At 35.5% G+C, this 27,076-nt stretch overlaps 1 protein-coding gene across 9 annotated transcripts in view; it reads left to right on the forward strand.

The window, feature by feature from the left end:
- The window catches only part of SCAPER (S-phase cyclin A associated protein in the ER), a 678,157-nt gene that overhangs the window by 276,400 nt on the left and 374,681 nt on the right, over positions 1-27,076 (forward strand). For all 9 annotated transcript variants that reach the window (XM_077128470.1, XM_077128471.1, XM_077128472.1 and 6 more), the window contains 2 exons: positions 12,838-12,993; positions 19,164-19,306. In XM_077128470.1, coding sequence (XP_076984585.1) covers positions 12,838-12,993; positions 19,164-19,306 — 299 coding nt within the window. The remainder of the gene's footprint in view (positions 1-12,837; positions 12,994-19,163; positions 19,307-27,076) is intronic.

The raw sequence follows: 27,076 nt of genomic DNA on the forward strand, positions 1-27,076 counted from the left end.
CTAACTGTTTTATGGTCTTAGACCTAATGTTTAGATCTTTGATCCATTTTGAGTTAATTTTTGTATAAGGTGTGAGATACGGGTCTTCTTTCATTCTTTTACATATGGATATCCAGTTCTCTAGGCACCATTTATTGAAGAGACTGTTCTGTCCCAGGTGAGTTGGCTTGACTGCCTTATCAAAGATCAAATGTCCATAGATGAGAGGGTCTATATCTCAGCACTCTATTCGATTCCATTGGTCGATATATCTATCTTTATGCCAATATCATGCTGTTTTGACCACTGTGGCTTCATAATATGCCTTAAAGTCCGGCATCGCGAGACCTCCAGCTTCGTTTTTTTTCCTCAAGATGTTTTTAGCAATTCGGGGCACCCTGCCCTTCCAGATAAATTTGCTTATTGGTTTTTCTAATTCTGAAAAATAAGTTGTTGGGATTTTGATTGGTATTGCATTGAATCTGTAGATCAGTTTAGGTAGGATTGACATCTTAACTATATTTAGTCTTCCAATCCATGAACATGGTATGCCCTTCCATCTATTAAGGTCTTCTGTGATTTCTTTTACCAGTTTTTTGTAGTTTTCTTTATATGGGTTTTTTGTCTCTTTAGTTAAATTTATTCCTAGGTATTTTATTCTTTTAGTTGCGATTGTAAATGGGATTCGTTTCTTGATTTCCCCCTCAGCTTGTTCATTACTAGTGTATAGAAATGCTACAGATTTTTGAATGTTGATCTTGTAACCTGCTACTTTGCTGTACTCGTTTATTAGCTCTAGTAGTTTTGTTGTGGATTTTTCTGGGTTTTCGACGTATAGTATCATATTGTCTGCAAACAGTGATAGTTTTACTTCTTCCTTTCCAATTTTGATGCGTTGTATTTCTTTTTCTTGTCTAATTGCTTTGGCTAGAACTTCCAACACAATGTTGAATAATAGTGGTGATAGTGGACATCCTTGTCTTGTTCCTGATCTTAGGGGGAAAGTTTTCAATTTTTCCCCATTGAGGATGATATTAGCTGTGGGTTTTTCATATATTCCCTCTATCATTTTAAGGAAGTTCCCTTGTATTCCTATCTTTTGAAGTGTTTTCAACAGGAAAGGATGTTGAATCTTGTCAAATGCCTTCTCTGCATCAATTGAGATGATCATGTGATTTTTCTGCTTTGATTTGTTGATATGGTGTATTACATTAATTGATTTTCTTATGTTGAACCATCCTTGCATACCTGGGATGAATCCTACTTGGTCATGATGTATAATTCTTTTAATGTGTTGTTGGATTTGATTTGCTAGAATTTTGTTGATGATTTTTGCATCTATATTCATTAGAGAGATTGGTCTGTAGTTTTCTTTTTTTGTAATATCTTTGCCTGGTTTTGGTATGAGGGTGATGTTGGCTTCATAGAATGAATTAGGTAGTTTTCCCTCCACTTCAATTTTTTTGAGGAGTTTGAGGAGAGTTGGTACTGATTCTTTCTGGAATGTTTGATAGAATTCACATGTGAAGCCGTCTGGTCCTGGACTTTTCTATCTAGGGAACTTTTGAATGACTAATTCAATCTCTTTACTTGTGATTGGTTTGTTGAGGTTATCTATTTCTTCTTGAGTCAAAGTTGGTTGTTCATGTCTTTCCAGGAACCCGTCCATTTTATCTAAATTGTTGTATTTATTAGCGTAAAGTTGTTCATAGTATCCTGTTATTACCTCCTTTATTTCTGTGAGGTCAGTAGTTATGTCTCCTCTTCCATTTCTGATCTTATTTATTTGCATCCTCTCTCTTCTTCTTTTTGTCAATCTTGCTAAGGGTCCATCAATCTTATTGATTTTCTCATAGAACCAACTTCTGGTCTTATTGATTTTCTCAATTATTTTCATGTTCTCAATTTCATTTATTTCTGCTCTAATCTTTGTTATTTCTTTCCTTTTGCTTGTTTTGGGGTTAGTTTGCTGTTCTTTCTCCAGTTCTTCCAGGTGGACAGTTAATTCCTGTACTGTTGCCCTCTCTTCTTTTTTGATATAGGCATTTAGGGCAATAAATTTCCCTCTTAGCACTGTCTTTGCTGAATCCCATAAATTTTGATATGTTGTGTTTTCATTTTCGTTTGCCTTGAGGTATTTACTGATTTCTCTTGTAATTTCCTCCTTGACCCACTGGTTGTTTAAGAGTGTGTTGTTGAGCCTCCACGTATTTGGAATTTTCTGGCACTCTGCCTATTATTGATTTCCACCTTCATTCCTTTATGATATGAGAAAGTGTTGTGTATGATTTCAATCTTTTTAAATTTGTTGAGACTTGCTTTGTGACCCAGCATATGGTCTGTCTTTGAGAACGATGCATGAGCACTTGAGAAAAAGGTGTATCCTGCTGTTGTGGGTTGTAATGTCATATAAATGTCTGTTAAGTCTAGCTCATTTATTGTAATATTCAAATTCTCTGTTTCTTTATTGATCCTCTGTCTAGATCTTCTGTCCATTGATGACAGTGGGGAATTGAAGTCTCCAACTATTATGGTATATGTGTCTATTTCGCTTTTCAGTGTTTGCAGTGTATGCCTCACATATTTTGGGGCATTCTGTTTCACTGCATAAATATTTATGATTGTTATGTCTTCCTGTTTAATTGTTCCTTTTATTAGTAGATAGTATCCTTCTTTGTCTCTTTTAACTGTTTTACATTTGAAGTCTTAATTTGTTGGATATTAGTATAGCTACTCCCGCTCTTTCTGGTTTTTATTTGCATGAAGTATCTTTTCCCAACCTTTCACTTTCAACCTATGTTTATCTTTGAGTCTAAGATGTGTTTCCTGTAGACAGCATATAGAAGGATCCTGTTTTTTAATCCATTCTGCCAGTCTATGTCTTTTGATTGGGGAATTCAGTCCGTCAACATTTAGTGTTATTACTGTTTGGGTAGTACTTTCCTCTACCATTTTTCCTTTTGTATTTTATATATCATATCTAATTTTCTTTCTTTCTACACTCTTCTCCACACCTCTCTTTTCTGTCTTTTTGTATCTGTCCCTAGTGCTCCCCTTAGTATTTCTTGCAGAGCTGATCTCTTGGTCACAAATTTTCTCACTTACTTTTTGTCTGAAAATGTTTTAATTTCTCCCTCATTTTTGAAGGACAATTTTGCTGCATATAGAAGTCTTGGTTGGCAGTTTTTCTCTTTTAGTAGTTTAAATATATCATCCTACTGTCTTCTTGCCGCCATGGTTTTTGCTGAGAAATCTACACATAGTCTTATTGCATTTCCCTTGTATGTAACGGATTGCTTTTCTCTTGCTGCTTTCATGATCCTCACTTTCTCTTTGACCTCTGACATTCTGACTAGTAAGTATCTTGGAGAACATCTATTTGGATCTATTCTCTTTGGGTACGCTGTACTTCTTGGATCTGTAATTTTAGGTCTTTCATATGATTTGGGAAATTTTCAGTGATAATTTCTTCCATTAGTTTTTCTGTTCCTTTTCCCTTCTCTTCTCCTCCTGGGACACCCACAGCACATTTATTTGTGTGCTTCATATTATCATTCAGTTCCCTGAGTCGTTGCCAACATTTTTCCATTTTTTTCCCTATAGTTTCTGTATCTTGTCGCATTTCAGATGTTCCGTCCTCCAGTTCACTAATCCTAACCTCTGTCTCTTGAAATCTACCATTGTAGGTTTCCATTGTTTTTTTCATCTCTTCTACTGTACCTTTCATCCCCATAAGTTCCGTGATTTGTTTTTTCAGACTTTCCATTTCTTCTTTTTGTTCATTTCTTTCCTTCTTCATATCCTCTCTCAATTCATTGATTTGGTTTTTGATGAGGTTTTCCATGTCTGTTCGTACATTCTCAATTAGTTGTTTCAACTCTTGTATCTCATTTGAACTATTGGTTTGTTACTTTGACTGGGCCATATCTTCAATTTTCCTGTGTGATTTGTTATTTTTTGCTGGCGTCTCGACATTTAATTACCTTATTTAGTTTATTCTTGAGATTGCTTTCACTTCTCTTACCTTGGGTTTTCTTGCTAGATGAATTTGTTGTCTATCTGTTCTTTGTCCTTCAGTTCAGCTTTTTCCAGACCTCTAGCTTAGGTTTTGTTTAACAGAGGATAATTTTTCAGTTCTCGTTTTCTTGTTTCTTGCTCTGCTTATTTGGTGCCTTTTTCCTCCTCACCCTTAGAAGGGTCTGTGTAGGTATTATAGACTCCAGCCGGGTTTTCTCTGACTAAACTGGCCTCCTATCAGTGGAAGGGGTCACCTGCGTCAGTTTTCCCTGTGGGTGAGACCCAGCACATTAAAAGACTTTACTGTGTGGTCTTTGGGCTCTATTTTTCTTATCCTGCCCAGTATGTGGTGCGTTTGCCTGTGGGTTGCACCAGCAAGAGATGTTGTTTCACTTTTAACTTTGGAAGACTCTGTCTGCTGGGGGCGTGTTGGAGATTGAGGAGAGGTTGTAGGCTGGTTTAATGGCTTCAAATTGCCAAGCCCTGGGGTCTGAATTCCTTGAGAGAGGGATTCCCCCTGAGTTGGGCTCACCCCTCCCCTGAGGAAGGCACAGATGGTAGACAGCCCTGAAAGCAGTCTGTTTCTGCCTATGCCTGGGGCAGTTGCAGCCCAAGAAGTTCTGCCGCTGAATCCAGAGGCTGCCAAGTCTCCGTAGAAACACAGCCACTAAAACCTCTGTTTCCTCCTTTTTCGTGAGCCCAATGAGAGAACTCCGCTTGACCAGGTTTAGAGTCTCTTTCCTTTCCCTCTGGGAAGCTGCCTGTGGGGGAGGGGTGCTGGTCGCCGGCTACCACAGCTTGGGGAACTCACGGTTTTGGGGAGGCTTGCAGCCATTCCAGGTGGTCCGGACTGGTGTATGCTGTGTGTCCGGTTATTGATGTGGCTCCGGGAGCTGTTCTGTGCTGTTTCTGGTTATTTAGTAGTTGTTCTGAAGGACGAACTAAAATGCGCACATTGCTAAGCCCCCATCTTGACTTGTGGGCCATTTCCATATAAATTTGATAGCTGCTTTTCCATTTCTACAAAATAGGCTCTTGGAATTTTTATCGGAATTGTGTTAAATCTTTAAATCAATCTTAATGATATTCAGTTTTCAGTCTATGAGTATAAATGTCCTCCCATTATATATGTCTTCTTTGATTTCTTTTAGTAATGTTTTATAGTTTTCTGAATATAGGTCCTTTACATATTTGGTTAAATTTATTCCTAGATATTTCATTATTTTCGTTGCTATTGTAAATGGATCTTTTTTTCTTGATTTCCTCCTTGGGTAGCTCATTGTTAGTGTATGGGAACATTACTGAGTTTCGTTTGTTCATCTTGTATCCCACCACTTTGTTGAACTCATTTATTAGAGCTAATGGCTTTGTAGTAGATTTTTTGAGGCTTTCTAAATATCGGATCATGTCATCTGCGAATAAAGGAAGTTTTTCTTCCTTTTTGATTTTGACTTCTACCTTTTGAAGTATTCTTACCAAGAAAGGATGCTATACTTTGTCAGATACTTTTTGTGTATCAGTGGAAATGATCATGTGGTATTTTCCCCTTCATTTTCTTAATGTGGTATTTTAGTTTGTAAAAGCTGCCAAAATGCAATATGCTAGAAATGGAACAGCTTTTAAAAAGGGAATTTATTAAGTTGCAAGTTTACAGTTCTAAGGCCACGAAAATGTCCTTAGAGCACCAATAAGATGTTACCTTTACTCAGGAAAACCTGATGCTGTCTGTAACTCCTCTGTTAGCTGGAAAGGCACATTCCTGGCATCTGCTGAGATCTTTGGCTTCTGACACCTCTGTCAGCTGGGAGGGCACATGACAACGTCTGCTGGCTTTCTCTACCAGCTTCTTCAATAGCTTTCTCTGGGGGCATTTTCCTTCATTTCCAAAGGTCTCTGGTTGTGTGGGCTCTGTTGACTCTAAAGTTTTTTTGAAGATGATTCCCTCTGAATGGGCTCCAGTAAGCAACCCCACCTTGAATGGTTGGAGACACATCTCCATAGAAACCATCCAATCAAAAGTTACCACCCGCAACTGGGTGGGTCAGATCTCTGTGGAAACAATGAAAAAGATCCAACCCAGCAATATTGAATGAGGATTAAAGAACTTACCTTTTCTGAGGTACAAGACAGTTTTAAACTGGCACATGTGCTGTATTACATTAATTGTTTTTTTTTTTCCATTGAACTACCCTTGCAAACCCACTTGATCCTGGTGTATAATTCTTTTAAAGTGCTGTTGAATTTGATTTGCATGTATTTTGTTAAGGATTTTTGCACTTATATTCAAAGAGAACTTGATCTGTCATTTTCTTTAGTGTCTTTATCTGCCTTTTGTATTAGGGTGATGTTTTAAAACTGAAGGTGTTGGAATGCAGTTTACCAGAAATGGATTGGCTTTTTTGAAAGGATTAGGTTACAGATTTACAGTTCTAAGGCCGTGAAAATGTCCAAATTTAAGGCATCAGCTAGATTATACCTGGACTCTGAAGAAAGGCTGCTGGCATCTGGAACACCTCTTTCAGTTGGAAAGGCACATGGCTGGCATCTGCTGATTTTTACTTCAGGTTTGTTACTTTCAGCTACTGTCTGGTCTTTCTCTCTGTGTCCTGTGAGTCTTCTGTTAGTGTCTCTGAGGCATTTCTCTCTCTGGGCATCTATGGGTCCTTTCTTAGTTTCTCCAGGGAAAACTCTGAATTTCATATTTTAGCATCTCCTGCGGTTTGTTTCTGTCTCCAAACATCTGTGCTTTCTCCAAAATGTCTCTGACTTAAAGGACTCCAGTAAGCAGAATTAAGACTCTCTTGAATGGGTCGGTCACATCTTCAGGGAAACAACCTAATCAAAAGGTCCCACCCAACAATAGGTCTGCCCCAACAAGATTGGATTAGAATAACATGGCTTTTCTGCCATGTTTCATACAACACACGTGATGTTAGTGTCATAAAATGAATTGCATAGTGTTCCCTCCTTTCCATTTTTTAAAAGAGTTTGAGCAGGATTGATGTTAATTCTTCCTGGAATGCTTGGTAGAATTTACCTGTGATGCCACCTGGGTCCTGGGCTCTTGATTATTTGGAGGTTTTTGATGATTGATTCAATCTCTTTACTTGTGATTGAACTTTTGAGGTCTTCCACTTCTTCTTGAGTCAGTGTAGTTTGTTTGTGTGTTTCTAGAAGTTTGTGCATTTCATATTCGTTGCCTAATTTCCTGGCATTCCATTGTTCATAGTGTCTTCTTATGATGCTTTTTATTTCTGTGGTGTCAGTTGTAATGTCCCCCCACTCATTTCTGATTGTATTTAATTGTATCTTCTCTCTATTTTGTCATTCTAGCTAAGGGGTTGTCAATTTTATTGATCTTCTCAAAGAATCATGTTTTGGTAATTCCCTTTCTTGTTTTATTATTCTGTTACATTTTTTCTTTCCTGATCTTTGTTATTTTTTCCTTTTACTTGCTTTGGGATTAGTTTGCTGTTCTTTTTTAGTTCCTCCAGGGGTGCAGTTAGGTTTGATTTTAGATCTTTTTAAATTTAAGGGTAGGGCGGCAATGGTGGCTCAGTAGCAGAGGCCTGTATACTGGAGACTCAGGTTCGATTCCTGGTGCCTGCCTCTGTGAAAAAAATAAATACAAAAAATAAATTTAAGGGTTTTATGGCTCAAATATTCTTTCTTTCCTTCTTCCTTCTCTTCTTCTGGCACACCCATGACATATATGTTTGTGTCCTGTTACTCATATTCCTGAGACATTGCTCAATTTTTTTCTATTATTTTCTCTGTCTATTCTTTTGAGTGTATAATTTCGATTGTCCTGTCTTCCTAGTTCACTGATTCTTCTGCCTGTTCAAAGCTGCTGTTTTATGCCTCTAGTAAGTTTTTACTACTATTGTGCTTCTCATACCCATCATTTGTTTCATTTTCCTTTGTATATGTGCATATTCTTCTTGCTGTTCACCTATTGTCTTTTTAGTAGCCTTTATCTCTTTATGCATATTTTCTTTTACCTCCTTGAATTGATTTAGGAGACTTACTTGGACTTCTTTAATTAGTTGTTCCAAATTCTCTGTCTTAAGTTACAGTTTGTTCCCTGGACTGATCCATATCTTCCTCTTTCTTAGCATGGCTTGGAATTTTTTGCTGCTGTCTAGGCATCTGATTATCTTGCTGAGTTAACTCTGAAGGTCAGCTTCTCCTTATTGCCTTGGGTTTTATGGTTGATTGGCTTTCTGTTAAGGTTCTTCTTTGGTACTTGGTCTAACTTATTCTATTCCTTAGAATAGCCCATGTTTAACTGATTATATTTTCTCAGCTCTTCTTCATTAGATTCTTGCCCTGGAAATGTAGTTCAATTTTTAAGATTGCATTTCTTGTGTAATTATTTAACCTCCATGAGAAAGCTTATTTTCCTTTATTCTTACACCATGTATCATGTTTTTTCTGTGTAGAATTTTCTCCCCAGCTCCTATGATTTGTTTAAATTTTCTTTCTCCTTCATTTTCCTGTTTTTCTTACAGTTTTCATTTCTGGAACCCTCCCATCTTACAGCAGTTCTATTTAATTCCTCCCTCATCCCCACTTCCCCCCCCCCCCCCTTAGGCTTTTCTGTCTCTGGTTTCTTCACTGTTAGGGTATCCTGCCCTGGAGAGCCAGATGGGGTCAGTCCAGAAAGGTGGGTCACCCCAGAGCCGTCTATGTTTGTGTTTATGTGGTCCAGCCAATAAAAACAGTGAGTGCAGCAGTTGCCAGTCTTTCTACCATGGTGTCTTTCTGCCACCCTTACCTTGGGGCCCTTTTGTATGCAGTCCTTCTTTGATTCTTATGTTTTGCCTTGAGTATCTGTGAGCTTGGACCCATGTGCCTGGATATACGTGGGTTTCTTACTTGCTGCCTTGAATGCCTTTGTGTTGTAGTCTCTCCTGTGGAAGGGATCTGGGCCACTGCCTCTGAGAAACTCCCAGGCTATACAGGACCAAGGGAAGTGTGGGAAGAGGACCAGTTGGTCCTGGATGGAAATTTTGCTGAATCTTGGGAAGGTTTTTTTCAGGATATGTTTTAACGCTGCATGTTGCTGACTTCAGCCTTGATATTCAGCATCTTTTTCATGTGCATTTTGGCTGCATGTATATACTGTTTGGACAAATATCTTTTCAAGTCTTTTGCCTAGTTTTTAATTGGGTTGTTTTCCAATCAAACAATAAAAGTTCTTTATGTATTCTGGATATTAAGCCTAATCATATATATGATTTGCAGGAATTTTCTCCTATTCTGTGGGTTATTTCACTGTCTTACTAATATTCTATGATGCATGAAATGATTTTATTTTTTATTAAGTCAAATTCATTTATTCGGTTTTATTTTATGGTTGTTCATGCTTTTGTTTTATATCTAAGAACTTATCACCAAATCCAAGGTCATGAACATTTGCCCCTGTATTTTTGTGTAAGAGTTTTATATTTTTAACTCTATATTTAGGTCTTTCCTCTATTTTATTTGAATTTTGTACATGGTGGGAGGTGGGGGTGTTTCCACCTTCTTTTTTTTTCAAGTGGCTATCCAGTTGTCCATCATTTGTTGAAGTGATTACTCTTTCCCCATTTAATGGACTTGGCATCCTTTACAAAAATCAGTTGGCCATACTGTAAAGAGTTTGTTGCAATGGATGATATTTTTTTTTTTTTGTAACTCTACTTCTTTGTTAACAGTAGTTAACACTTAATAACTGATGAAAAATTATCAAAGTAGTACTATAATGATTGTACATAGTTTACATATGGGTATTTCTGCCCATAGTTCCAATTTACCACTATTATTATTTTTTGCATGTCTTTATTTTAAACCTTATCTACCCATACCCTGGATAGAGGGAGTGTCAGTCACAAAGTTTTACAATCAAAGAGTCACATGATGAAAGCTCTGTAGTTGTGCAATCATTATCAAATATCAAGGCTAATGGATGACTATAGTTTCACATATTTCCTTCTGGCTAGTTTAACATACTAGAAAATAAGAAAGATTGTAACACACACACACACACAAAATCAATTAGCCATAGAGGTGAGGGTCGATTTCTGGACTTTGAATTCTATTCCATGCTTATAGTTATGCCAGTAATACACCATCTTGAAAACTATAGCTTTGTATTAAAATTTGAAATTGAGACGTGTGAGTCCTCCAGTTTCCCTTTCAACATTTGTTTTGGCAACTTGGAGCCAAAAATGCTGCTGGAATTTTAACAGATTTTGCATCGAGTCTCTAGGTTGCTCTTTCTTTATTTTTGCTCTTTTTAATTGTTATCTTTCTTCGGATTGCTTTGTGTTTATTTACTCTTCTTTTTTCCTATTTTCTTATGTTGGAGAGTTGGGTCTTTGCCTTTCAACAACTTTCTGTTTTTCTCATATAGTTTATTACTGCAGTAAATTTCTCCTCAGATACTTGATTTAGCTGCTTACCACACCTTTTAGAAGTTTTGTTTTATTTTTTATTTAATTCAAAATATTTTTTCTTTTTTTTTGTATTTAAGAAAACAAACAATACACTTAGAACCACCAAAAACAGATATCATAGTTATTTTAACCGTAGGCATATTTAAGTAAAGTATCCATATAATCATTGTAAAACCTATGTTTGTGCAAGGAAAAAATCTAGAAATTCAAATAGCAAAGTTCTTAAACTCTATCAAACACTAGCTTTGATACCGTTTGATTACCCTTCAAAACTGTGAATGCTCTCAAAATATGAGGTAGAAAGTTCTTACAAATATCTGCATTGCTGTAATAATGACATGTTGCTGAATATTTTCCTGACTTCAGGAAAATACGAAGATACAAATATTTTTCCAGTTAACATATGAAAATTTTAACCACCTAAAATGAATATCTTAGCTTATCTATGGGCATATTAAAAAATATATATAAGTAATCATCATAAAGCCTGTTTGTACAATATGTTCAAAATGTTTTCTGATAGCCATTGTGATGTCTTTTCGACCTGTGGTTTACTCAGAGTATGTTCTTTGGCTTCTAAATATTTGATGAACTTAACAGGTAATTTTCTAAACAGCTTTATTGAATTATAATTCACATATCATACAGTTCATCCATTTGAAGTAGACTTACATAAAATAACAATCTGTGGTTTGTGTTACAGTCACAGAGTTGTGCAACCATCACAATAATTAATTAAAAGATTTTTTGTCACCCCACAGAGAAATCCCACACCATTGGCAGTCACTCCCCATTTTCCCCCAACTCTTTTCTCTTTCCAACCCTAGGGAGGTGTTAATATTTTTGTCTACATAGATTACCTATTCTAGATATTTCATATAAATAAAATCTTGTGTGACTGGCTGCTTTCACTGAGCATAATGTTTTCAATGGTCATTTCATTATACAGATAAATCACGTTTTATTATCCATCATTAGTTGATAGGCATTTAGGTTGTTTCCACTTTTATTGTGCTGTTATATAAGAAAAAGATTTCTATGAATATTTGTGTGCAAGGTTTTGAGTGGGCAAATGGTTTCATTTCTCTTGGGTGTATACCTAGGAGTGGAATTGATGGTTCATATCGTAACTCTGAATTTAAACCATTTGAGGAATTGCCAGGCTGTTTTCCAAGGAGGCTGCAATGAAGGTTTCAGTGAATTCTTTCAGAGAAGCTGGCTGGCTGAAGTAGAAATAGAGACTCTTCTTTCTGATGTTGAAGTCATCCATTCTTTCTTTAAGGCCTTCAACTGATTGGATGAGACTTTTCTAATTTGTGCAGGGAATCTCCTTTTTAATTGCAGCTGTAACCAGCCATAGATGCAATCAACTGAGTAATAATTTAAATCCATGGAACATCCGTATAGTAGCAATCAGGCCACTGGGCACCATGCCCTAGTCAATTGAGACATGATCTTAACCATCACAGTTTATTAGTTGCCATTCCTTTTTCTTTCATCTTGACTTTGCTCAACATGTTTGCCATGGTATAATGTGGATCAGTTTTCCTTGACTATACCTGGTTGTCTTCTACTTTAAGTACATTTTGAAAGATGGGGATAATGTTTATCTACTTTTATGTGCCTTGGGGAATGGAGAAGATGAAGCTTAGTTACAAATGTATTCATACTTTCTTGTCTGAGATTTGTAAAATATCTTGTGGTATATTTCCTGCAATCTATGCTTCTGTCAAAGAGAACCCCACTACTTACTTCCCCTATTTCATTCTACCGTTTTTACTCTAGTATACCTTTCCTCAGGCTTTCAAGGATGAGAAATATGACCACAACTGACTTTTCCAGCTTATCGTTCACTACACTCTATGCATAAAACTGTACTTTCTAGGAGAACTTGACTATCAACACTCAAGATGTGAAATTAAGGATGTGGTGTATAAAGTTCAATACTTGGTAGCTTGTTATCGCTTACTCAGTATATGTTGAAGAAAAATGCTTTGTTGTTTTATTTAAAATTTAGTCCATTCAAACTTTTTAGAATTAAAATGTGCATATTTATTTAAATGTTAAGTACTTTGCATAATTGCAAATTACAGAAATATTAAGTAGAACTTTAGAAGATGGTCTGTATAAGAATCTTGAATTCTTTCTTCCCTTAAATATATTTTATATAGCAGAAATTTATTTACCCTGAATCAGTTCTTCCTGTGGCCTGTGGATTTGTTATGTACACAGGATTATTCCCCATTTTGAGGAGGTAAATATTGGGGAAAAAGCCAATAAGTCATTTTTAAAAAATTTTGTCTTATCATTTATTTGCATGTTTATGTAGATTTTTTTAATTGTTGTGGTATTTCTTAAAATTAACTTGATTTGAAACTCACTTTCTTTGTTTTTATTGAAGGTAAATGAAATTGCTTTTATAAATACCCTTGAAGCTCAGAATAAACGCCATGATGTTCTGTCAAAATTGAAGGAATATGAGCAGAGGCTTAATGAGTTACAGGAAGAGCGTCAGCGAAGACAGGAAGAAAAGCAAGCCCGTGATGAAGCTGTGCAGGTAGACTTTTATTCAGCATGCCTTTATTGAAGACCTGCCATATTCAAGGCTCTGAGCTAGGTGCTGAAGATGCAGAAAAGAATAAGACCTAATATTTGCTTTCAAGAGTGTGTGGTTTGGTATAGCACTGTTTGGAAACATGAATAAAAGGCAGTGTTTATTCCTTTAGATAAGGTAATGCAATGCTTTCCTCAATAGTTTGCAATCATGGAATTAGAATCCACCTCAACTGGGAGAAGGACTATACTCTTCCCCCTAATTAGAAAGAATTGCTTTTAAATCAGTGTACATTGCCTTAAAAAACTGGCCAATCTTTATCCTGTAACAAGGGGCACCTGACATTTACTGGGAAGTGTCATTAGATACCTTAATTGCTTAGCTTTTAAAAAGCTTTTAATCTGGGTAGTAAACCCCCAGTTGGATACAGTTTTTAGGATGGGAAGAATGGTTAAAGCATTAACTCTAATGCTGTTTATAATCTAATTTAGATCGTCCTCCTTAATAGAAAGCCTTTCCTGAGGACTCTTATAGGATCTGACAATTTTGATATAGAGAACAAATTTCACAATATTTATGTATAAGTGCAGACATATTTTGTTGTCACTAATATTTACTTATTTGTTCATTCATTCGATGATCATTTACTGAATTACCACTGTAAGCCATATGCCATATTATGTCCAAGGACTGAGAACAAGGAAATATCTCTTTTATGTCCTTGGCGATCTATACATAAACAAAATCTTAATGCATTAAGATAAGTGCATTTGTGGTAGCACAAAGGGGAGTACAGTACTCAAATTGAGAATGGGGAGGGCATGAGAAAATCAGGAAAAATTTCCCAGATGATGTGATAACTAAGTTTTGAAAAATGAGACAGGTGCAAATAATGTGAACTGGTGTGGGAGGGCATCCCATGTAGAAGGAGATGTGAGAGAGCATTGCCTGTAGAATTAGGGGGCAGATCATGAAGAACTTTATTATGTTAAAAATTAGGAATGCTAGTTTCATTTATGCTACTTCATATCATTTTGTTGATTAGTTGTTGCTATTTGTGGGCATTAGCAGGCATTCCCATCTTCTTTGCTGATCTTTATTTGAGTTCGATGTCTTATTTTAACCTGATTGCCAAGCTACCTTAAGTTTAAAAATATAGAATGCTATTTATTAGAGTGAGTTTAGCTTTTTCTTAACAAGGAGCAGCAAAAGTTTTCATTTTTATAATTAATTTTAATACTCTGTTAACTTAAATTGGTAAATAAAATAGCATGATATTTCTATTTTTAATTTAAGACTTCCTTTCAACATTATTACTGTCTCTTAATAGCTGGACTGTTTCATAAAAATAAATATGTTTTGAAATTATGTGTGATTTTTCATAACCCTCAGACATTAGTAATTCAGAGATAAATAAGATATATTCATTGCCTTTATGCTAAAAAGTAAATTACAGTAAAATCTGAAAGAATCTTCTATACAAGGTATAGAGAAACCACAGAGGAGGAAATAATTGGCTCTCTTGGTATGATGGGAGCATCAATGGAAGTTCTCTGAAAGATGTGATTTTTCAGCTGGATTTTGGGGAGAAAAAGATGAGTAATATTGCATGTTTTTAGAATAGATACTTTGGGTCCCTTTTCTGCAGCTATTTTGCAGTTTTGAAGATTGAAAATAAAATATGTATCTTCTTTAAAAATGATGAATCTTATTTCATAATTTGGAATATTCTTTAGAACTTAAGGGAAAGCTTTTTTTTTTTACTAAAAGTTGTAAGAAATTTCCTCTACTTATCAACACTGAGAATTATCTTTTTAAAAATGTAGACATTTCCTATGGATTTAATTTTCAAAGAAAAATTTAAAACCTACCCACATAAATTTACTTGAGATAAACTGAGGATATTCTTGAAAAAATGCACTAGTAATATGTAGCTTACATTTACAATTGAATTTTTAAAAATGTGTAGTCATTATTAGTTCTGCAAGGTGCTAATGCAACACATTCTGTAATATAATAATAGTAAGAATTTGACTTCATACAGAATTCAAAGGCCCTTTATCTATTTTACTTATAAGTTTGAAACATTTTCATGAATTGTTAAACATAGTTGTGGTCCTTGTTTCTTATAAGTGAAATACTAAGTTAATGCTGCCATCTTATATTCTCAATTTGCCGTTATTGCCATGTAAATCCTTGATTGGTTAGTTTTAAGCCCAGCTTCCTTAAGTATTCTCCTCAGACCTTTTTGCCCTAATCATTTTAATTGTAGACATACAGAGGGAGTTGTAGAATCCTTTCTTTCTTCTTCTTTTTTTTTTTTTTTTGCAGATGCATAAAGAAAAAAGTTTAATATACCAAAGACAGTTTGTTGTTTGAAGCACTTCATGTAATATTTGCGGTGATTTTTAGGTTTTAAGAAAAGAAATTAATAATAGTGCTGTACAATAATATTTAAAATAACTCAATAGGTAAATGAAAACTACCCTCACAACATATATTCATAAATTATTCTAAAGACAGAAAACTCATGTTCATTTGTTTTTCCTTTTGCTTTAAAATAAGCTACCAGTAATTCTGACCAGTCTAAAATGTATTGTTACTGGATGAAATACTAGCATCTATACTTGAAAAATGTCTTGTAATGGTATCTTGTCCTCTACACAAAGCATAAAATAGCCTAGGAGAGATTGGGGTTTATTTTCAATTACTGTGACTGACTTTCAGTAATCTCTTATCAGTAAAACTATTGGCAAAATACCAGATATTTAGGGTCAGATCTCATTCTTTGGCATACGCATGAATCTGTTTACTGACGACTTTCAAAGGCTTCTTAATAAACCAATTAAAAAAACCCAGCAGCATGTGTGACAATGAAATCTAACAGTGCAGGGCAGACCATAGTGAAAAAGTTAAAAATTTTTTAAACAGGAAAATCGACACTAAGATTATACTGTAGAGAAACTAACACCTATTTAGAGGTTTTAACATTATAGCAAACCAAAAGGTCAAACTTCATAATGACCAGAATTATAACTTGTAGCTGGAATATTTTGCTGCTTTTTGGCATTTTACAGTCATTTATGGTATATAGCTATCTGAGGACTCTTAGATCTTGGCATGACAGACTAACTTCTCACACCACCCCAGAGGAGGGAAAAACAAATTCTTTTCTCTCCACAAATGCTTGAAGTTTGTACCCTAAAATAAATCAGAATGAGAGGTATAAGGCAACTCTCTTATCAGTTTTGAATTTTTTGCTCTGTCACATAGACAAGTTTATTTTTGTTTTTGGAGTTGTATCCTGCTTGACAAGCTTAAAAGCTTATAAAATTTAACTTTTTGAATAAGAATAAAGTCAACAACTTTTTTATTATTAATTTTACTACCAAAATATCTGAGGGACTCAATCCATTTTAATAATTATAGTTCTTTTAAAGATCATTTGGAAAATTATTTGTGGACACTATACCCAAGACTATCCAATGTCCAAACAGAATACCTATGACCTTGAAGTTTTACTACCTTGAAGTTTTTCATTCAGTTACCTGTTCTTCAACCTGCTACTTGCTCTCATACTTTTTTTAAACATTTTTTTATGAAATATAACATATACAAAAAACCAGGAAACTTCAAAGTACATTTTAACAAGTACTTGTAGAACAAATTTCAAAATTTGTATGGGTTACAGTTCTACCATTTCAGCTGTTTCCTTCTAGCTGCTCTAAGACACTAGAGACTGAAAGAATATATCAGTTTAATGATTGAGTGGTCATACTCATTTGTTAAATCCTGTCTTCTGTGTTTCAGCTCGTCCTCCTCCTTTGATCCTTCCCCAAATCATTAGGGGTATTTGGGCAATGACTATTCTAACTTCCTTATGTTGAAAAGAGGTGTTGACGTTATGGGGTCGGGGTATACAACTGGCTAATGCTCTTGGAGAGACTGGTAACTCTGAGTTTCAGGAATTGTCTGGCCTAGGAACCATCTGAAGGTTATAGGTTTCTGAAAAATAACTTACTGAGTGAAACTTTTATTGGTTCTTAGATCAAGCATTGGGTATTCTTTAGGCAGAATCATTTCTTAGGCTGCCATGAACACATCTCCCAATATGGAGTAAAGTATGTTGTGGGAGTGGGGGAAGTTCTTCTGAAGGCTTGGCTTCATTATCTTTCTTATATTTTTGTTGTAGGTTTATAATATTTATTTGTATGTATATCTTCGTAATGCATATTATTTTATAAAATCACATTTATTTATTTAACAAGTATTTTTGGAATTCCTACCCTGTGCAAGTGCTTTTTGGGGTGGGATACAGTTTCCTGTCTTTAGGGGATATAAATTTTAGAAAGGGAAAAACTAGATGAAATTACCAATTCTCTTTTACCATTTATTAAAAATAGAGATTAAAAGGTTGGGTATTTTTTGAGATTCAGCTGTCTCCTAGTATAATTTTGGTATAGGTCTTTTATCCATGAAAATAATCAACAAGTTAACGTGTTTATGCATCTACAACTTGGCTACTTTACACGTACACATAAACTAATTTTACATAGTATTAATAACATTTAATTTATAAGACCAATTTGTAATTTTAGAATTATATTCCTCAAGCTTTTGGTTTTGTAGAAGATGAAACAAAAAGTTCTGGTTTGATATTTTTTATTTAATGTCCAAGCTTTTTGTATTTCATTGTGACACTTGCGTTTTCAGGCATAATACAGTTTTTTACAAACTTCAAATAAATGCAAGCATGAAGGGGGAAAAATGTTTTATGATTTTCTTTAGTGGAAAATTTTCCTATATCAGATTTGATTGTTTTGCGTCTTAAGAGTTTTTTGAGATCTTGTATACCTAGACAAGTTTCCACATACTCTTACTAATGGGAAATAGCTACAACCAATTCATGAATAATATGCCAGACACTAATGAATGTATTTAAAATCTGAGTGAATGTCTCCAACAATCTACAGTCTGTCAGATATTCCTTCCTGAAATCAGTACTTTCTCTCTAGATTTCCCTCCTCTTGAAAAAGAAATAGATGCCTTTTTGATTTACTGCTTTAAAAGAGTTTACTCCCAATGTGGTAGAGCTTATTGTGGAAATGAAGTCACCATTGGGGGTTCTGTAACTTTTAGAAAAATTCATTTCTGCTTATTGCTCTGTAAAGAGTAACTGCTAATTTTTTTTCTGCTGTCATTTATGGAGCACTTAGCAAACCCTATGTAGAGTGTTTACCTGTATTAGTAATTTAAATATCACAAGAAACTGAGGTTCTTTAAGGTGAAATGACTTGCCAGCATTCTGAAAGTAATAGAATCAGTGTGTTTCATTAATTATGAGGAGATAGGGACAGGTGGAGAGGTTGTATGAGCTACTTAGGGAGTGGGGATGGATTGAAAGAAATGTGTCACTATACTAGCAACATGGTGAAAATTAGAAAAATACTGTTACTAGGCAAAAAAATTACACAGTACAGTATTTCACATTGAAGTTTGCCCTCTTTTGATGAAGAGTTTTCTGCCTTAATGATGATAAGTAATTATTGAGAATTTATTATTTGGCATTCCCTGTGGTGCTTTCTGTGTATTATCTCATCTAATCTTCACGACATCATATGTAATCAGCAATGTTACTGTTTATCTGCCAGAAAACTAAGGCATGGAGAATGTAACTAATTGGGCCATAGTCACCCAGTCAGTAAAGTATAGGTCAGTAGGGTCAGGAAACAAAACCAGGGAATCTGACCCACTATGTTATATTTCCTTCTTTCTCCTTCTCGTGAGCTTTTCTTCAATTAATTCCATTATATAAGCTTAATTAAGAAGCAGAATTTGTTAAATGTGTGTTTTTCAACATGTTCAGGTTATTTATAACTATCTACTAGTATAAACCTTTAGGTTGTATTCAATTAGGTTCCCATGGAATATGTTTAACATAACATTTGTTTAAAATAGCATGATGTTCTCATAATTAAATGTAACACTGGTAAATAACACATGAAGGCTAGATATCACTGAGATTTGATTTTTATTTAATTTCTGAGACGCATAACACCTAGGGGCAAGGTGGGATATACTTAGTTTGAATGTATGTGTCAAAGATATGCTACTTTTAATCATTTCCATTTTATACATATTTTAATAATCTTTTAAAACATCTCTGACATTAGGAACGCAAGAGAGCTCTAGAGGCAGAACGACAGGCCCGTGTAGAAGAATTACTGACGAAGAGGAAAGAACAAGAAGCCCGAATTGAACAGCAGAGGCAAGAAAAGGAAAAAGCCCGTGAGGATGCAGCCCGGGAAAGAGCTAGGTACCTCATTTCCTGCCTTGATTTTGATCCTGTTAAATATTTTGCCTTGAGTGAATATTGAAATCAAGTCTTAAAGTTATTTGCTGGCATGCAGATTATTTTGGAAATAGTCATAAATACAGAACTGTTGTACTAAATTTCCATTTCCAGGAATTGTGACATCATACTCAAAAGGAAAATAATTTGTACATTTCTATTGGACAAAAAACTTGGTATTTCAAGATTTTTTGGTAGCAAGAAATAAAATTTGATTCTGACTAGCTTAAGTTAAAGGGAATTTACTGAGAAATATTGGGACATAGTTTTGAAGGATGGAAGACCAAGCCTGGAAATTATCAGGCATCAAACTGACAAGAGCTGTAGTAGTGGTCTTTTGGCAGAAACAGTCTGGTCAGCATGTTGTCACTGAGATTATGATAAGTGACCTTTAGCCATCCCACATATTTGAATCACTTTCTCACGATTCAGAGTCCCAGGAAAAAGCATTTGATTGGCCAAGCCTAAGTCCCTTCAGGTTGCTCTGCATTTGTTGATGGGGTGTTTCCTTATCTCTGAAATATGGCAGATTTGGTGGTTGTGAAATGATACTCCTTGTGGTTAATTTGCTTTTCTATGTATTTCCCAGTTAACAGTGAAGCTGAGCGACTTTTCATGTGTTTATGAGCTCTACTCAGGCTTTTTCCTATAAAGTGCCTATTCAAATATTTTGTCAATTTCTCTATTGGAGTCTTTTTTTGAAAAATTAATATTTAGGACTTACTTTACTAGAGACTAGTCCTTTGTCAGGTATGTATGTTGCACGTAGTTTTATATGTTACATCTCACATTTTTACTGTCTTTATGAGACCTTCTGACTAACGTCATTGTTAATTGTAATATTTTAGAACAGAATTTCTTGTGATCTGTGCATGGTATACCTTGCTTGTCTGTGTTGTTCTATGTACCACTAATTTGTTCATTTTAAAAATTTCTAAGTAGTATTTGTATGTATATACTACAAATCATTATGTATTCACCTAATGATAGGCATTTGGGTTAATTCCATTTCTTTTAACTACTATAATAAAAGCTGTTATGAATATTTATGGACAAATCTTTGTGTGGACATATGCTTTGTTTCTCTTGTGTAAATAGCTAGAAGAAGAATGGCTGGGTTATATGATAGATATATGTTTAACTTTTTAAGAAACTCCAAACTGTTTTTCCAGAGTGGTTGTAAAATGTTAGATAACCTCCAGCAATAAATGAAAGTATTGGTTTCTCCACAATCCTTGAAAAAACACTGGTAGCATCAGATTTTAAAATGTGTGCTTTTCTAAGTGTGTAGTGATATCTCATATTGTTTTGTTTTGTTTTGTATTAATTTTTAATTTTTTTTAAAATACCAAAAAAACACCACACAAACGCAAACATTCGTAGCTTTTCATTCTTCCGTTCTATATATATAATCAGTAATTCACAGTATCATTACATAGTTGCATATTCATCATCATGATCATTTCTTGGAACATTTGCATCTATTCAGAAAAAGAAATAAGAAATAAAAAGAAAACAGAAAAAAATTCATGCATACCATACCCCCCACTCCTCCCCTGATCATCAGCATTTCACTCTAAATTTATTTTAACATTTGTTCCCCCTATTATGCATCTTTATTCCATATGTTTTACTCGTCTGTTGATAAGGTAGATAAAAGGAGCATCAGACAGAAGGTTTTCACAATCACGCAGTCACATTGTGATAGCTATGTCATTATACAATCATCTTCAAGAAACATGTCTACTGGAACACAGCTCCACATCTTCAGGCATCCTCTCCACTACATCTTGAATAACAAGGTGATATCTACTCAGTGCGTGAGAATAACCTCCAAGATAACCTCTCGACTCTCTTTGAAATCTCTCAGCCATTGACACTTTGTCTCATTTCACTCTTCCCCCTTTTGGTCGAGAAGGTTTTCTCAATCCCCTAATGCTGAGTCTCAGCTCATTCCACAATTTCTGTCCCATGTTGCCAGGAAGGTCCACACCCCTGGGAGTCATGTCGCATATAGTCAGGGAGAGCGTGGTGAGTTTGCTTGTTGCTTTGCAAATACTTTTTTATTCACTGTTCAAATCACTCTGGGATTTACTGGGGCATCACTCTGGACAAACCAACAAAATCTCATGCCCTACTCAAGGTTCCATGTGCTTATCGTGTTCAATTAAGCTGTCTACATAAGTTATATTAGGAAATGCACTAGTCAAAATACAAATTTTGTAACAAATAAACATTTTTTGCTTTAATCTCACACATAAGGTAAAATTTTAAAATATTGATTACCATCTATTTTCAGCACCCTGCAGTAATTACATTCCTTTGTTCTTCCTTATGCAAAAACATTTTTTTAATTTGTGCATTTAGTCACTATCATTATACACTCTAGGCATTCCTAGATTATACCATCTCAGTCTTTATCGTCTATCTTTCTTTCTGATTTCATTTGTGTCCCCAGCCCTCCTCCCTCTATCATTCTCACATTCAGCTTCATTCAGTGTTTTAACATAGTTGTATTACACTTAGGTAGTATTGTGCTGTCCATTTCTGAGTTTATACATTCAGTCCTGTTGCACAATCTGTATCCCTTCAGCTCCAATTACCCAGTATCTTATCCTATTTCTATCTCCTGATCATCTCCGTTACCAATGAAATTCTCCAAGTTTATTCACTAATGTCAGTTCATATCAGTGAGACCATACAGTATTCGTCCTTTTGTTTCTGGCTAATCTCAATCAGCATAATGTCCTTAAGGTCCATCCATGTTGTTACATACTTCATAAGTTTATTCTGTCTTATGGCTATGTAATATTCCCTCGTATGTATATACCACAGTGTGTTTAGCCACTCATCTGTTGATGGACATTTTGGCTGTTTCCATATCTTTGCAGTTGTAAATAATGCTGCTATAAACATTGGTGTGCAAATGTCCGTTTGTGTCTTTGCCCTTAAGTCCTCTCAGTAGATACCTAGCAATGGTATTACTGGATCATATGGCAATTCTATATATAGCTTTTTGAGGAACCGCCAAACTGCCTTCCACAGCGGTTGTACCATTTGATATTCCCACCAAGTGGATAAGTGTGCCTCTTTCTCCGCATCCTCTCCAGCACTTTTCATTTTCTGTTTTGTTGATAATGGCTATTCTGGCAGGTGTGAGATGATATCTCATTGTGGTTTTGATTTGCATTTCTCTAATGGCCAGGGACATTGAGCATCTCTTCATGTGCCTTTTGGCCATTGGTATTTCCTCCTCTGAGAAGTGTCTGTTCAAGTCTTTTGTCCATTTTGTAATTGGGTTGGCTGTCTTTTTGTTGTTGAGTTGAACAATCTCTTTATGAATTGTGAATACTAGACCTTTATCTGATACATCGTTTCCAAATATTGTTTCCCATTGTGTAGGCTGTCTTCTTTTTACTTTTTTGACAAAGTTCTTTGATGCACAAAAGTGTTTAATTTTGAGGAGTTTCCATTTCTTTCTTTCTTTCTTCAGTGCTCTTGCTTTGGGTGTAAGGTCTAGGAAACTGCCTCTTAGTATAAGATTTATAAGATATTTCCCTACATTTTCTTCTAACAGTTTTATGATCTTAGATCTAATCTTTAGGTCTTTGATCCATTTTGAGTTAATTTTTGTATAGGTGTGAGATATGTGTCCTCTTTCATTCTTTTCTGTGTGGATATCCAGTTCTCTAGGCACCATTTATTGAAGAGACTGTTCTGTCCCAGGTGAGTTGGCTTGACTGCCTTATCAAAGATCGATTGTCCATAGATGAGAGGGTCTATATCTGAACACTCTATTTGATTCCATTGGTCAGTATATCTATCTTTATGCCAGTGCCATGCTGTTTTGACCACCGTAGCTTCATAATAAGCCTTAAAGTCAGGTAGCGTGATACCTCCGACTCTATTTTTCTTTCTCAGGATACTTTTAGCTGTTCGGGGCACCCTGCCCTTCCAGATAAATTTGGTTATTAGTTTTTCCATTTCTGAAAAGTAGGTTTTTGGGACTTTAATTGTTATTGCATTGAATCTGTAAATCAATTTAGGTAGAATTGACATCTTAACTATATTTAGTCTTCCAATCCATGAACATGGTATGCCCTTCTATCTATTTAGGTCTTTTGTGATTTCTTTTAACAATTTCTTGTAGTTTTCTTTGTATAGGTCTTTTGTCTTTTTAGTTAAATTTATTCCTAAACATTTTATTCTTTTGGTTGCAATTGTAAATCGAATTCTTTTCTTGATTTCCACCTCAGATTGTTCATTACTAGCGTATAGAAACACTACAGATTTTTGAGTGTTGATCTTGTAACCTGCCACTTTGCTGTACTCATTTATTAGCTCTAGTAGTTTTGCTTTGGATTTTTCAGGGTTTTCGACATATAGTATCATATCATCTGCAAACAGAGTTTTACTTCTTCCTTTCCAGTTTTGATGCCTTGTATTTCTTTTTCTTGTCTAATTGCTCTGGCTATAACTTCCAACATGGTGTTGAATAACAGTGGTGATAGTGAACATACTTGTCTTGTTCCTGATCTTAGGGGGAAAGTTTTCCATTTTTCCCCATTGAGGAGGATGTTAGCTATGGGTTTTTCATATATTCCCTTTATCATTTTGAGGAAGTTCCCTTCTATTCTTATCCTTTGAAGTGTTTTCAACAGGAAAGGATGTTGATCATATTGTTTTAAGTTGCATCTCCTTGATAACTAATGTTAAGCATCTTTTCAAATGTTTATTAGTGTGCTGGTTCGAAAGGATGTATGTACGCTAGAAAAGCCATGTTTTAATCCTAATCCCATTTTGTAAAGGCAGCTGTTTCTGCTAATCCCTATTCATTACTGTATGTCGGAAACTTTAGTTAGCTTATCTCCATGGAGATGTGACTCACTCAGTGTGGGTTTAAACCTGATTAGGTGGAGACGTGTCTCCACCCATTCCAGGTGGGTCTTGATTGGTTTTACCGGAATCCTTTAAAAGAAGAAGCTCTTTGGAAGAAAGCTAGAGAATGACAAGAGAGAAAGCCATGAGATTCTAAGAGAGCAGAATGCCACAGAACCACAAAGCAGAGAGTCTACCAGCCAGTGAATTTTGGAGATGAAGAAGGAAAACGCCTCCAGGGAGCTGGAGAGGAAGCTAGCAGATGATGCCGTGTTTGCCATGTGCCCTTCCAGCTGAGAGAGAAACCCTGACTGTGTTCGCCTTGTGCTTTTCCACTTGAGAGAGAAACCCTGAACTTCATCCGCCTTCTTTTTTTTTTTTTTTTTTTTTTTAAAGAGAGAGGGAGGAAGGGAAGGAAAGACAGAGAAGGAAGGAAGGATGGAAGAAAGGGAAACATCTTTTAAACATTTTCTTGTTTTATTATATTTTGTTTGTTTGTTTGTTTTTTACATGGGCTGGGGCCGGGAATCGAACCGGGGTCCTCCGGCATGGCAGGCAAGCACTCTTGCCCGCTGAGCCACCGCGGCCCGCCCCTCATCCGCCTTCTTAAATCAAGGTATCTTTCCCTGGGTGCCTTAGATGGTACATTTCTATAGACTTGCTTTAATTGGGACATTTCCATGGCCTAAAAACTGTTAACTTGCAACTTATTAAATACCTCTTTTTAAAAGCCATTCGTTTATGGTAGATTGCATACTGGCAACTAACAATTAGCCATTCATACGCCTTCTTTGTGAAATGAATACTCAAACCTTTCGCCTGTTTTTCAATTGGATTGTTTGCTTCTTATTGACTTATATATATATATATTCTGGATGCAGATCTTTTGTCAGGTGCATGATTTCCAATCCTTGCCTTGTTTTACTCTCTTTTTTTGCAGCCTCATTCAGTGTTTTAACATGATTACTTTACAATTAGGTATTATTGTGCTGTCCATTTTTGAGTTTTTGTATCTAGTCCTGTTGCACAATCTGTATCCCTTCAGCTCCAATTACCCATTATCTTACCCTGTTTCTAAGTCCTGTTGGTCTCTGTTACCAGTGACATATTCCAAGTTTATTCTCGAATGTCGGTTCACATCAGTGGGACCATACAGTATTTGTCCTTTAGTTTTTGGCTAGACTCACTCAGCATAATGTTCTCTAGGTCCATCCATATTATTACATGCTTCATAAGTTTATTCTATCTTAAAGCTGCATAATATTCCATCGTATGTATATACCACAGTTTGTTTAGCCACTCGTCTGTTGATGAACATTTTGGCTGTTTCCATCTCTTTGCAATTGTAAATAACGCTGCTATAAACATTGGTGTGAAAATGTCCGTTTGTGTCTTTGTCCTTAAGTCCTCTGAGTAGATACCTAGCAATGGTATTGCTGGGTCGTATGGCAATTCTGTATTCAGTTTTTTGAGGAACCGCCAAACTGCCTTCCACAGTGGTTGCACCCTTTGACATTCCCACCAACAGTGAATAAGTGTGCCTCTTTCTCTGCATCCTCTCCAGCATTTGTCATTTTCCGTTTTGTTGATAATGGCCATTCTGGTGGGTGTGAGATGATATCTCATTGTGGTTTTTTTTTTTTTATTTTTTTATTAACGGAACGAAAAAAAAAGAAATTAACACAACATTTAGAAATCATACCGTTCTACATATGCACTCAGTAATTCTTAACATCATCACATAGATGCATGATCATCGTTTCTTAGTACATTTGCATCGGTTTAAAGGAAGTAGCAACACAACAGAAAAAGATATAAAATGTTAATATAAAGAAAAGAAATAAAAGTAGTAATAATAGTAAAAAACAACAACAACAAACAAACAAACAAACAAACAAGCAAACAAAAACAAAAAAACCCTATAGCTCAGATGCAGCTTCATTCAGTGTTTTAACATGATTACTTTACAATTAGGTATTATTGTGCTGTCCATTTTTGAGTTTTTGTATCTAGTCCTGTTGCACAGTCTGTATCCCTTCAGCTTCAATTACCCATTGTCTTACCGTGTTTCTAACTCCTGCTGGACTCTGTTACCAATGACATATTTCAAGTTTATTCTCGAATGTCGGTTCACATCAGTGGGACCATACAGTATTTGTCCTTTAGTTTTTGGCTGGATTCACTCAGCATAATATTCTCTAGGTCCATCCATGTTATTACATGGTTCATAAGTTTATCTTGTCTTAAAGCTGCATAATATTCCATCGTATGTATATACCACAGTTTGTTTAGCCATTCTTCTGTTGATGGACGTTTTGGCTGTTTCCATCTCTTTGCAATTGTAAATAACACTGCTATAAACATTGGTGTGCAAATGTCCGTTTGTGTCTTTGCCCTTAAGTCCTTTGAGTAGATACCTAGCAATGGTATTGCTGTGTCATATGGCAATTCTATATTCAGCTTTTTGAGGAACCGCCAAACTGCCTTCCACAGTGGTTGCACCCTTTGACATTCCCACCAACAGTGGATAAGTGTGCCTCTTTCTCCGCATCCTCTCCAGCACTTGTCATTTTCTGTTTTGTTGATAATGGCCATTCTGGTGGGTGTGAGATGATATCTCATTTTGGTTTTGATCTGCATTTCTCTAATGGCCAGGGACATTGAGCATCTCCTCATGTGCCTTTTGGCCATTTGTATTTCCTCTTCTGAGAGGTGTCTGTTCAAGTCTTTTTCCCATTTTGTAATTGGGTTGGCTGTCTTTTTGTTGTTGAGTTGAACAATCTCTTTATAAATTGTGAATACTAGACCTTTATCTGATATGTCGTTTCCAAATATTTTCTCCCATTGTATAGGCTG

This window comes from Tamandua tetradactyla, chromosome 14 (genome assembly GCF_023851605.1).
Source record: "Tamandua tetradactyla isolate mTamTet1 chromosome 14, mTamTet1.pri, whole genome shotgun sequence".
Classification (NCBI taxonomy): domain Eukaryota; kingdom Metazoa; phylum Chordata; class Mammalia; order Pilosa; family Myrmecophagidae; genus Tamandua; species Tamandua tetradactyla.